Genomic DNA, 12,305 nt, shown 5'->3' with positions numbered 1-12,305 from the left:
GTGGTCTTGTTCATCCACCCCCATTGGGAACTGTTCATCCACCCCCCCCAGCAACGCTCACTGTTCATCAAGGGAAGGAGGCAGCAGGATTCGATCGGCTTCAGTTAGCAGCAGTAGTGAAGGAATCACTCGGGTTCAGTAACGTAGCTAGTGCAATCGCTCGGGTTCAGTTAGAGCCCAACGCATCGCTCGGGTTCAGTTAGAGCCCAACGCCTCGCACACACGCTCATACGTGTACTAGAGAAACGCGCATCGCTCGACCTCCGACCACCCACCGTAACCGGGAACTCGCCGAAATTTTCCTCGCCCTTGCTTCTACCACGGTTTTTCGTCATGGATGGCCCAAAGAATGTCATGCGGCTGCGTCTCCGGCCCGCCCAGGATGAAAAACCCATTTTCTGTCATGATTTTTTGTCACATCTATGATGATACCGGGTTTTGTCACATCTATGATGATACCGGGTTTTGTTACAATTATCGTCATAGAAGTGTCATAAGTATGACCGAATTTTTTTTTTTCGGCCCAACATGTCACGGATGTGTCTTTTTTTATAGTGAGGAGGTTTAATCCTGTATGCCCCAGCCGCCGCCACGAGTGTCGCGGCATGCTCCCCGCGTCCGCCCTCCAGCGAATAGACGGATCCTGTGGAGGTCGCCCTAGCTCCTGCCAGTAATCAATTGTGAGGATTGAGGGGGGAGGTTGAATGCGGAAGGAGAGGGAAATGACAAATGGTCTGGTCATAAGCTATGGATAAGATGCGAGGAGACCAGGAAAAATCATTTGCGATGAATCCAGCTCAAATCGAAAGATTTCTCTCGCTGATATGGCACATGTACTCACTTTAAGATTCCTGCATCTCATGTACTCCCTCCATCTCAGTTACAAGGCTTGCCCGTGTATCTAGGTCATCAATTTAACTTATATAAAATAAATTATTTAACATAAAAAATATATCATTAGAAAATAGAATATCTAAAGTTTTTAATGATATATTTTTTGTAATGTATGCCTCTTATTAAGTTGGTCAAATTAACGACCTAGGTACACATGCAAGACTTGTAAACTGAGATGGAGGGAATAATGATAATTAGCGCGTTCGGGTCGAGATGCCAGAAACCTGACATTCAGAGCTATCTTTTTTGTAATATTTTTTGTATACGGAGTATTTGGTCGTTAGTCGAGTGTATTCCCATGGGAACTCGGCACAAAGCACTACAGAAAAAACATATATTGTCTTGTATTTCATCGTAAACCGAGTGTAGTTTGGTTGCCACTCGACTTACATCAGTGTAAGCCGAGGGCCAACTCTAACACACGGGAATCAGATGACCCTCGTCTTACACCACCATACACCAAGCAAAGTTTGTGAAATGCTCGGTTAGTCAAGAAAACTTGGCGTATTTCGGGAAAGACATTCGGCTTATACACAATGCTCGGTGAAATAGCTGCCACGTGGCCATGCTCACCGCACTTGTCGACCCCCTGACGGCGGGCGCTATAGGCCGAGTGCCTTTTAATGGCGCACTCGGCTTATGGGCATGCTTGGATCCAAGGGACTATTTTTAGTCTGACTAAAACTAGTCTTTTTTAGAGGCTAAAGTTCCAATCACGCCTGACTAAAGTGAGACTAAAACTAGTCTTGAGACTAAAAAAATTTAGTCAGGGGAACCCTACTAAAATATGGATTAGTCCTCTCTCTTCTTATTTAACTCATCTTCTTTAACACATGCGAGTTCTGGATTGGAGGGTTTGAAAGGTAATAAATGCTCATTAACTCGATTTTAGTCTATTTAGTATTTGTATCCAAGCATGGGTGAGGCTAGCAAATTTTAGTCCTACTACTTTTAGTCATGAGACTAAAACGTATCCAAGCACCCTCTATATTTTCCCTTTCCTTTTTGTGTATGCAAAATCCTTCTTTTCTCGTAAGTCGAGTGATCGACGGGAAACACTCAACATATGTTTGCATATTTTCTGAGTTCACGCCCATGCCCCATCGTCTTCTCGTTATTACTAGTTAAAAGCACGCTACACGCAGCCGAGGCAAACCACGACGCTGCCTACCCTATTCAAGGGAGCACATGGTAGTTTCGTTTACGGGCGTGGGGTGATTCAGAGGTATAGGCAAGAGGCATGCTAGATTGATGTGCCTCCACTTTGGTCCATCTCCAACATATCCAAAGCGATACTTTCGCCGCCGATTTAGAATGTCTTCGGATTTGTTCCATCACATTATCAACTGTGTGAAGCAACATGATCGGTCCTTTGAGAAGAGGAGGAATTGCGCCAATAATTTTGGACATAGCACCATCTAAAAGGTGACAACCGCATTGCGCATGATGGCATATGGTGTCCCGGCTGATTTCATTAATGATAACTTGGCAAAGGGAGAGGGAGCTTCAATCTTTCATGTCAAATGATTTGCAAAGGTGGTGGTTGAGGTGCCCGGGCCTGAGTATTTGAGAGCTCCATTGCTCAGGACACGGTGATGCTTTTGGAGATGGACACAACTTATGGATTTCCCAGTATGCTTGGCTCTATTAATTGCATGCATTGGAAGTGGAAGAATTGTCCTGCAGCTTGACATGGACAGTTCAAAGGACACAATAAGAACGCCATCTCATTCTTGAGTCTGTGGCCGGTCCGGAGACATAGATTTGGCATGCATACTCTGGAATGCCCTGGACTTGCAATGACATCAGTGTGTCCAGTGGTCTCCTTTTCTTGTGTGGGTAAGTTAGCCAATGAGAAATCACCACCGATGGAGTTCCAAGAAAATGGATGTACATACAATAAGGAGTACTACCTTATGGATGGGATATATCCAAAGTGGTCTACTTCCATGAAGCCAATTTTCAAATCCCTAAGGTGAGAAATAACTTTACTTTCAAAATACTCAAGCGGCCACTAGCAAAGATGTGGAGAGGGTTTTTGAGATTTTGTAAGTCTAGTTTGGTATTGTGTGAGGATCAATTAGGTTTTGGGATCAAGAGATCCTTTGATACATCATCACGACTTGCGTAATCATGCATAACATAATCATTGAGAATAAATGTGACAAAGATTTAGATTACCTTCTATCGGAGAAACCCGTGCAGTCGCGTAAAAAGGAGGACTGAATCCGATATTTTGTTGAGTTGTACCATGACATTCGAGATGCCGATACACACATAGATTTTCAAAAAGATGCCACGAAGGAGTGTCGTAAGTGGCATGGGGAACAATATCTCTGGTTTCATCTTCTTGTGATGAATAATTTGGGTGATGTCTGATGAACAATTTGTGTAATAATGTGATTTTATGAATTGATGAACAATTTATTGTGTAGTGTCTGTGATTCATTTAAGATGAGTTTCTTTTATGAATATGTCCAACAGGTATGTACGAATCAAATTGTGATTGGATGGTTATGAGGACAGTGGTATCTCCAGTTCATCAGGTCTCAAGTCCGATACTTAACACTGGTGTCCGCATTTTTCTAAATTTATTCCAGCCTTTTCGGCGATATGCGTTTAGTGGAAGTAACATTCCATTCGACTACGAAGACGTCTGTGGCAACTTAATTAGTCTCTAGGAGGTGATCATAAAAGTAGGGTGTGCATGTGTGCGTTCGTTTAGGGATGAATGTATGGGCGTTTGTATGAGCGGCTCCGTCTTTATCAGTGTTAAACAAAAAGGTCCAATAGATATGCAATTGGCGTGCTCAATATTGGCGAGCTAAATAGGGGCGATCCTTCCAAACGAAAAACAGGGGACGAATGCGAGTGAAGCCTCCCTGCCATCCCGTGACCAAAGGTTGCCGGTTGCCGGCCGACCTGCCGCAGCGCAGCCTGCGACTAGTCCACGTCCAGCGACCGATTTCACTCCTACTCCACCGCGCTGGCATTGTCCGCCCCTTCCCCTCTCTCCTTCCTTGGCCAATCTCCTGTGGCTGCTGCCGCTATAGCCGTGAACCAGACGCGAGCCGCCGCCTCGACCCTCGTGGCCTCGTGCGCCCGTGGCCTGTTCGACGGAATTCCCCGCCGGGGCGCCTCGCGGCGGTGGTTCGGCTTCCGGCGCCGAGGATGCTCTTGTGGGCGTACGTGGGCATCCTGGCACGCGGAGCCAGGCCCAACGCGTACACGTTCCTGCCATAATGCCATTGCTCAACGCGGCGGAGCAGCGGGGTGTGGAGCCGGCTGTCGGGACGCCATTCACGCGCAATTCGTGGCTAAGTTTGGGCTAGAGCTCAATGCCCGCTTGCCAAAGCTCTCTGGTCCTCACTGTGAGGAGGCTATCCATATGTTTTACAGAATGCTCCAGATGAAGGGACAGTCATCAGTGCCTAGTGAAACCAGGTTTGTTCTATTTCCTCCAGTCTACAGCTTTCCCTTTGCCTAGTTCATATTTGAATATAGAATATGTTACCATGCCTGTTCATAATTGCTCAATAAATGTTGACACTTCCTATGAAAGTCATCTGTTTATATGCTTTTATTACATAATCGTTTCTTTGAACTTACCCTGACCTCTTTGTGCCCGCAGTTGCCAGATAAATACATAATTTTATCCGTTTAGAAGACTTAATTTCAGGTTTAGGAGCATCAACCAGCACCTTCAAAACAATAGATTTGCTCACTGGTCTTGAGCTTGACCCTTTAGCTACTTGTCATATAAACAGTACAAGAAAACCTTGTTTTAGGTGATCCTTACCTCTTTTAGTATGAAGATTAGGGAGATCCTTGAAATTTCATGTTTGCCACACTACCAAGTCAAACATAAGATTCTTATGTCATATGCGTGTTATGTGGGTTCCATTTCCTTCTCTTCCTTTGAATTATTCACCTCGAATCTTCTCTTACTTTTAGTGTCAGTTTGATAATGTGCATACAGTTTATTTCATTTTTTTCTCCTTTCCGACCCTTATTTAACTCAGATAAACAAGTGCTAGCAAAATGATAAGGAGAGCATAACATCTGCAGAAGAAGACTGTAATCATTATCTTGACTGTCATTAAATCTGCACAATGGCGTAGACAATTGATATTGCTGTCATTTGGACCCTGTTTAATCTCTAAACAATCACGGTCACACCAGTGAGCCTGATACAAGCAGCGGGTTATTTATAAAATAAAATTATTTCCAATGGCATATAGGCTCTTTCTAATGACATGTTATTTGTACTATAGGCTCTTTTATTTTATGTTTACACCGAAAAAGAGAGCTTACTACCATCTGTGTCAACCACCTGCATTCATCCTGTTTCCCATTTCTTCAATTAATAGCCTTATGTTGTCATATGAAGAACCTCCCTCATGAAAAGCCTTCCTTGCCTTAATGGCGCAGTCTTTTGCTCTCACCCTCGTCTCTTCTGCAGCCGCCCCCTCGTCCATCAGGGTGTTCACTGCCGTCTCCACGGCATCTCGTGTAACCATAACCTCTTGTTTTTCACTTCCCCACTGTGTAACTCCTTTCACGCCAACCTCCACCCCGATTTTCAGCACATCCACCACCAGCTTCTCATTCCAAAACTGCTCCCCAAAGTGTGGCCATGTGATCATGGGCACACCTGCACAGATGCCCTCTATTGTTGAGTTCCACCCACAGTGCGTCACGAATCCTCCAACGGCTTGGTGCCGCAGGATCATGAGCTGTGGTGCCCAACCCCTTATGACCATGCCTCTATTTTTTACACGCTCCTCGAACCCGTCTGCGAGCCATTCCTCAACTTCTGGAAGCTTAGCTCCTGCTTTGATCACCCAAATAAACGGTTTCCTGGAGGCTTCAAGTCCCAGTCCCAGCTCAACAAGCTGTTGAGGTGTAGTGCAAGCGAGGCTGCCAAAGCTGACAAAGACCACTGAGCCTGGCTTCACTGAATCAAGCCATTGCAGGTACTGTGCCTCATCCATTGACGCCTTGTTTCCTCTTGCGGCCATAGTGTTATTGTCTCGGTGGCAAAGGCACATTGGCCCGACCGCCCAGACCTTCTTCTTTGTCGTCTGCTCAAAGGATTCAATGTACAATGTCTCCAGCTCCTGGAAGCTGTTAATGACCTCACCATCACTTTTCAGCTCCTCTTCAAGGAACTTCTTGCAGATTTTCTTCATACAAGGAATGGAAAAATTTCCAGGGCATTTAGCCTTTGTCAGCTGTAGTGGTGTAGGGAACCCTGTGATCGTGATGAGGTCATTTTCATCTTTGACATTTTCAAATACATTGTTGTGAAAAGTGATGTACCTGCAAGATGGTCGTAGTCAAATATGCATAAGTGCAGACTTCTTCGAGAAACGTCAACCAGATATGATGATATAGCTGGCCTAAAAACTTGCTCATGAAAACCTTTGGTGTCTGTGATTCCATATGCAGTGAATTATATGTTTCGTTACATAAAGTAGTACTCAGATCAATTTTTTTCCTTTCAGACCTTTTATATGTTCAATGCTTTCTTCCCTCTGGAGGCAATTTACACTAGTTTTCCGTCCACTGTTGAAGTAAAGCACTTAATTGTAGCAGCAACAATATGCATAGCACTACCTCCTTAAAGAAATATAAGAGCGTTTTAGTGATCTAAACGCTCTTATATTTCTTTATAGAGGGAGTACAAAATTAATTACTCACAAGATTTGCCTCTTATAGTTATACCTGATGAGGGACGAGAAGCCACAGAAGCCACTAAAGGTCAGCCTCGGGATACCGAGCTCCCTTGCGATGTCACCAGTCCACCAGTGAATCAGGTCAGATATGATGCAGCTTGGAGGCGAGTGCTGCTGCTCACGGAGGTATGCCTTGAGCAGTTCCTGAAGCGCAGCGATGGCATCCATGAAATTGGAGAGCAGATCCGTGGATTGGATCATGTCTAGGTTCTCGAACCCGTCCGGTAGGCCGAACTCGGCGCTCGGGAAGTGGAGCTCCATGAGCCGAACTGTCAGGCCCGCTGCCTCCACATCGGCTGCAAAGCCTGCCAACCTGGAGGCATTCACTGGCGTGGTGATGAAGCTAACCTGCGCGCCGTGCTCTGCCAGCAGGCGCGCCATATCGGTCATGGGGATTGTGTGCCCCTGCGCTAGCATCGGTACCAGCACGAAGTGGGCCCTTGCAGAGCCGCTCTGGCCATCGGTGCTGCCGGTGAAAGTCATGGCTGATCGGCTATTGTCGTGAAAGTACTGGTGGTGGAGTCAGTTGAACTGGGAGGACAGTGACACCGGCAAGATAGCACGATGTGTTGGACACAATCTGATGATGGTTGCAATGGCAACTAGTGTTTATATATAGCACCTGGTGCTATATCTTCCTATGACGAGCCGTCGATGCAACAGCGTATCAAATTGGTCACCTCTTGCTAGTGACGCATGCTCTTACGTCAGTCATGAACTCCTGGGGTCAGCCATGTGGATGAATCTTCTTAAGTTCTGGATCGTCAGAATCCAGGCCATCCAATCAGACATCGGATGGCTCAGATTAACCATCCCTACCACCTATCACACTCAAAGAGGAGTCGTTTTACAGGATTTGAATGATCCTCATGTCTGATGCTGACTTGTTGTATATGCACATCACTTAACTCCGAAGGCTGTGGAAGGCCAGGCCAGCCGATTCTGCATATAATTCTTCCTATGACGAGCCGTCGATGCAACAGCGTATCAAATTGGTCACCTCTTTGCTAGTGACGCATGCTCTTACGTCAGTCATGGACTCCTGGGGTCAGCCATGTGGATGAATCTTCTTAAGTTCTGGATCGTCAGAATCCAGGCCATCCGATCAGACATCGGATGGCTCAGATTAACCATCCCTACCGCCTATCACGCTCAAAGAGGAGTCGTTTTACAGGATTTGAATGATCCTCATGTCTGATGCTGACTTGTTCTCCCAAGGCTGTGGAAGGCCAGGCTAGCCGATTCTGCATATAATGTGAGGGTGCATTATTTTCTATATTGAGATTCAGTGTACTGTGACAGCGGGTGGAATTTTCTTGTCCGTTCTCCGACCGTCTCACTCGAGTCAAAGATCAATGTCTGTTCCCTTTCAGAGTTTTGTTTGAGAAGCTGAAAAGAACTTTCAGTGATATCTCCATTTTTGGAGCGACGCAATGCATCCTAATCAACACAGTGACTTCCTGACGCAAAGAGGTACAACCGAGCCTCCTTCTTTTCCTTTTGTTTCATGCACACAGACCAAATATAATCTATATCTATCCCAAAATTATCTATATCTAAAAGGAATTTAATACAAGACCGTGGCAATTAGCAATGAAACAAGGTCTGTTATTAAGCCATTTACAATGTCTGGTGCAATGCAACAGAACACTGTCGAGGGCACGGCGACGCCCCCTCCCCAGTTGCTCCCAGGGCACACTTCTTCCTTGAGCTGCTTGGCGTCACGGCATTGTCCTATGCTTTGACAACCATGGCTAGTTGTGCAACAGCGGTAGCAAAATGCAAGTGAGAGCGTAACCATCTAGAAGAGCAGACTGTGTAGTCGTTATGTGGTGGATTGCCATAAAAGAGCGTACAAAAGAAGACAATTGATATTGCCTTCATTTGGATCATCTCTAATCTCCAAATAATCACCTGTGAGCCTGGTACAAAATTCTATATGATGATATATGTCTTCTAGGATCTTTCACTTCATGTTTACACAGAAAAGGCGAGCTTATTACCGTCTGTATCAACCACATGCATTCGTCTTGTTTCCCATTTCTTGAATTAACAGCCTTACGTTGTTATAGGAAGAGCCTTCCTTATCAAAAGCCCTCCTCGCCTTAATGGCGCAGTCTTTTGCTCTCACCCTCAGCTCCTCTGCAGCCTCCCCCTCGTCCATCAGGGTGTTCACTGCCGTCTCCACGGCATCTCGTGTAACCATAACCTCTTGTTTTTCACTTCCCCACTGTGTAACTCCTTTCACGCCAACCTCCACCCCGATTTTCAGCACATCCACCACCAGCTTCTCATTCAAAAACTGCTCTGCAAAGTGCGGCCAAGTGATCATGGGCACACCTGCACAGATGCCCTCTATTATTGAGTTCCACCCACAGTGCGTCACAAATCCTCCAATGGCTTGGTGCCACAGGATCATCACCTGTGGCGCCCAGCCCCTTATGATCATACCTCTATCTTTGACACGCTCCTCGAACCCATCTGCGAGCCATTCCTCAACTTCTGGAAACTTAGGTCCTGCTTTGATCACCCAAATAAACGGTTTCTTGGAGGCTTCGAGTCCCAGTCCCAGCTCAACAAGTTGTTGAGGTGTAGTGCAAGCGAGGCTGCCAAAGCTTACAAAGATCACTGAGCCTGGCTTCCTTGAATCAAGCCATTGCAAGCACTGTGCATCGTCCATTGCCGCCTTGTTACCCCTAGCGGCCATTGTGTTCCTGTTTCGGTGGCACAGGCACATTGGCCCGACCGTCCAGACCTTCTTCCTTGTTATCTGCTCAAAGGATTCAATGTAAAATGTCTCGAGCTCTTTGAAGCTATTAGTGATCTCACCATCGCATCTCAGCTCCTCTTCAAACATCTTCTCACGAATTTGCTCCATACCCGGAACAGAAAGGGTTCCAGGTAATTTAGCCTTCATCATCTCTAGCGGTGTAGGAAACCCTGGGATCGTGATGAGCTCATTGTCATCTGTGATATGCTCCAATACATTGTTGTGAAAAATGATGTACCTGCAAGATGGTCTTAGTTGTTTAAAATAATACGTTGAAGTGCAAACATCTTTGATACATCAACCAGCTGCAACTGGCGTAACAAATATCTGATGAACATGCTTATTCTCTATACTTCCTTACGCAGTTTGAATTACATGTTTCATTATGTAAGGTAGTGCACACATCGATTTTATTATCTTGTTTAGTCTATTATATATGTATGCTTTCTTCTTTCCTGGAAGGAATTTACAGTAATATGTCCTCTACTACTGAAGTAAAATACTTAATCATAGAAGCAAAAATATGCCCAGTGCTCACAAGGTTTGCCTCTTATGTTTGTACCTGACAAGGGACGAGAAGCCACAAAAGCCACTAAAGGTGAGCCTCGGGATGCCGAGCTCCCTTGCAATGTCGCCGGTCCACCAGTGCATCATGTCAGATATGATGCAGCTAGGAGGCGAGCGCTGCTGCTCACGGAGGTACGCCATGAGCGGCTCCTGAAGCGCAGCACAGGCCTCCATGAAGTTCAGGAACAAATTCTTTGATTGGATCATGTCGAGGTTCTCGCATCCATCCGGTAGGCCGAACTCTGCAGCCGGGAAGTGGAGCTCCACGAGCTGAACAGCCAGGCCTGCCGCCTTCACGTCAGCGGCGAAGCCCTCCAACCTAGCGGCGTTTACCGGCGTGGTGATGAAGCTGACCTGCGCGCCATGCTCTGCCAGCAGGCGTGCCATGTCGGTCATGGGGATGGTGTGGCCCTGAGCCATCATCGGTACCAGCACGAAGTGCGCCCTCGCGGAGCCGCTCTGGCTATCGCCGCTGCCGGAGAGGGTCATGGCTGATCGGCTGTGGCAGCAAAAGTGCTAGTGGAGTTTGTCAAGCTGGGAGGACTTGGAAGCGGTGCAATGGCAACCATAGTGTGTATATAGCACCTGGTCCTGGTGCTATATCTTCCTAAGTTGAGTTGAGGAGCTGACGTTGGAACGAGTGCAGCGTATCAACTTGGTCACCTCTTGCTAGTGACGCATGCTCCAACGTCAGCCATGGACTCGTGGAGTTGGCCATGTGGATGAATGAATCTTCTCAAGTTCTGAACCTCCAGAAAGGCGGCGGCCAGGCAGTCCGATGGGACATCGGATGGCGCAGATTAACCCTCATGGTCAAAGAAGAGGACGCCGTTCGATGCACTGAATTTGGCTGCCCGGATGATGTTCAACTCTGATGCTGACTTGCCGTATATGCATGGTGCTACTCAACTCTCAAACCTGTGGCCTGTGGAAGGCAGAGCCAGCTGGTTCTCCCAATAATATGACAGGAGTGCATTCTTTTCCATGTGGAGATTCAGTGTACTGCGACAGCGGGTGGAATTTTCTTGTCTGTTTTTCGACCATATTAGTCTAGTCAAAGATTACTCTGTATGGTCTGTATCCTCTCAGGCCTTTGGAAGTGAGAAGCTTCCGCAGAGAAAAGCACTCCATCGATTTGGGAAATACAAGTCAATTTTCGGCGCGACGCCGGTGGAGGCAGTGCATCCTATTCAACACTGATATGGATTTACTGCCGCAAGGAGGTACGACGGCAACGCCTCCTCCTTCTCCGTTTTGTTTCACTGACTGTCCTCGCCACTCGGCGCATCATCATGCACACAAAACCAAAGAAACACTATCTGAAAGAGACTCCTAGTTTTAGCACTCCCTCCGTAAAGAAACATAAGAGGGAGTAACAAATAACCTGCGGCAATTAGCGATGAAACAAGGTTTGTTATTGTCTGATTTTATTGGATATCATACAGTGCAGGTCCACTCAAAACTCTCTGGTCTGGTGGAGCATGGCACTGCCGCACCGGTGACTGAAGTGATGCGTGGCACATCCATATTGCCAGGTTTTGTTTTGATTGTAGAACTCCTGTAATTTGGTTGATTACCTCACTGGAACTTTTTACACCACACTAGGAAAAACGTGAAACTGTGGACAGAAAAAAGAGCACAAGACATGCAGAATGTATGCTTTCATGTAGTATTTTAAAAAAAAATGGATAGCTCATTTTTTGTAAGATGTTTGGACAAAAGTAAACTTCATGACTCGTTCTTCTGTTCCATAGGAATGGCTTCTTTTTCCAAAGCTTAATACCAACGTCCTTGCACTCGTCTTAACGGATCCAGTGTTAAAAATTATGGCGCTGCCAACGACAAACTGTTTAACAAATCGATAGGAGTTCTGTCAACGACGATGATCGATTTGATAGGCACAAAAGACACGAAAAAGATCTCCTCGATACAACTAAAGTTACATTGAAGACTTTTGAATTCATCAACTCTACCTCCACAATTTGCATCTTGACCTTTCTCAAAACTCCAGTAATTTCTTTTGGAGAAGACCAAACCTACAAAAACGTGAGTAAAATTGGGTTTCCGAAGAGCCATTTGAGTCGTCCATCCCAACAGGTGAGAACCTATGACCGTGGAGCGTCTCGTCCCCTTAGAAGTTAGGCTGCTGAAACCCTAGTTCATCATGTTCCCAAAGTAACCCCCATCACATATGTTACTATAGTATTGGAATTAAAAATAATTTCAATTCTACCCTTCCAAGCCTTAAAATCCAAACCCTGCTTTTATGGCCTCCCAAAACTCTAGGAAAAATGTCCTAGGGCTCCATATGGTCCTTTGTGAGCTAGTTATGCAAA

At 46.0% G+C, this 12,305-nt stretch overlaps 2 protein-coding genes and 1 long non-coding RNA gene across 3 annotated transcripts; 1 reads left to right on the top strand and 2 right to left on the bottom strand.

Annotated features, from left to right (window-relative positions):
• Positions 1-3,724: 3,724 nt before the first annotated feature.
• Positions 3,725-10,203, top strand: LOC123069072 (uncharacterized). Its single transcript, XR_006432253.1, has 3 exons — positions 3,725-4,338; positions 6,616-8,105; positions 9,973-10,203. It is a non-coding gene; the product is annotated as an uncharacterized lncRNA (long non-coding RNA).
• LOC123069071 (UDP-glycosyltransferase 73C3) lies at positions 5,013-7,135 on the bottom strand. The gene is made up of 2 exons (XM_044491807.1): positions 6,622-7,135; positions 5,013-6,216 (listed from the first exon to the last, which is right to left on the bottom strand). The coding sequence occupies exons 1-2, from the start codon at positions 7,113-7,115 to the stop codon at positions 5,220-5,222; spliced, it is 1,491 nt and encodes a 496-aa protein (XP_044347742.1). The 5' UTR covers positions 7,116-7,135; the 3' UTR covers positions 5,013-5,219.
• Positions 8,148-10,611, bottom strand: LOC123069070 (UDP-glycosyltransferase 73C3). The gene is made up of 3 exons (XM_044491805.1): positions 9,965-10,611; positions 8,636-9,640; positions 8,148-8,554 (listed from the first exon to the last, which is right to left on the bottom strand). Exons 1-2 carry the CDS (start codon positions 10,456-10,458, stop codon positions 8,644-8,646), a joined length of 1,491 nt encoding a protein of 496 aa, XP_044347740.1. The 5' UTR covers positions 10,459-10,611; the 3' UTR covers positions 8,148-8,554; positions 8,636-8,643.
• Positions 10,612-12,305: the final 1,694 nt, after the last annotated feature.

The sequence above is a fragment of the Triticum aestivum genome, chromosome 3B (genome assembly GCF_018294505.1).
Source record: "Triticum aestivum cultivar Chinese Spring chromosome 3B, IWGSC CS RefSeq v2.1, whole genome shotgun sequence".
Classification (NCBI taxonomy): Eukaryota; Viridiplantae; Streptophyta; class Magnoliopsida; order Poales; family Poaceae; genus Triticum; species Triticum aestivum.
This window is presented reverse-complemented; position numbering and strand designations above follow the sequence as displayed.

Coding starts and splice junctions, on each gene's coding strand:
- LOC123069071 (XM_044491807.1), bottom strand. CDS start 7,115: ATGACTTTCACCGGCAGCACCGATGGCCAGAGCGGCTCTGCAAGGGCC. Junction 6,217..6,621: donor GGCTTCTCGTCCCTCATCAG/GTATAACTATAA, acceptor ACCATCTTGCAG/GTACATCACTTTTCACAACA.
- LOC123069070 (XM_044491805.1), bottom strand. CDS start 10,458: ATGACCCTCTCCGGCAGCGGCGATAGCCAGAGCGGCTCCGCGAGGGCG. Junction 9,641..9,964: donor GGCTTCTCGTCCCTTGTCAG/GTACAAACATAA, acceptor ACCATCTTGCAG/GTACATCATTTTTCACAACA.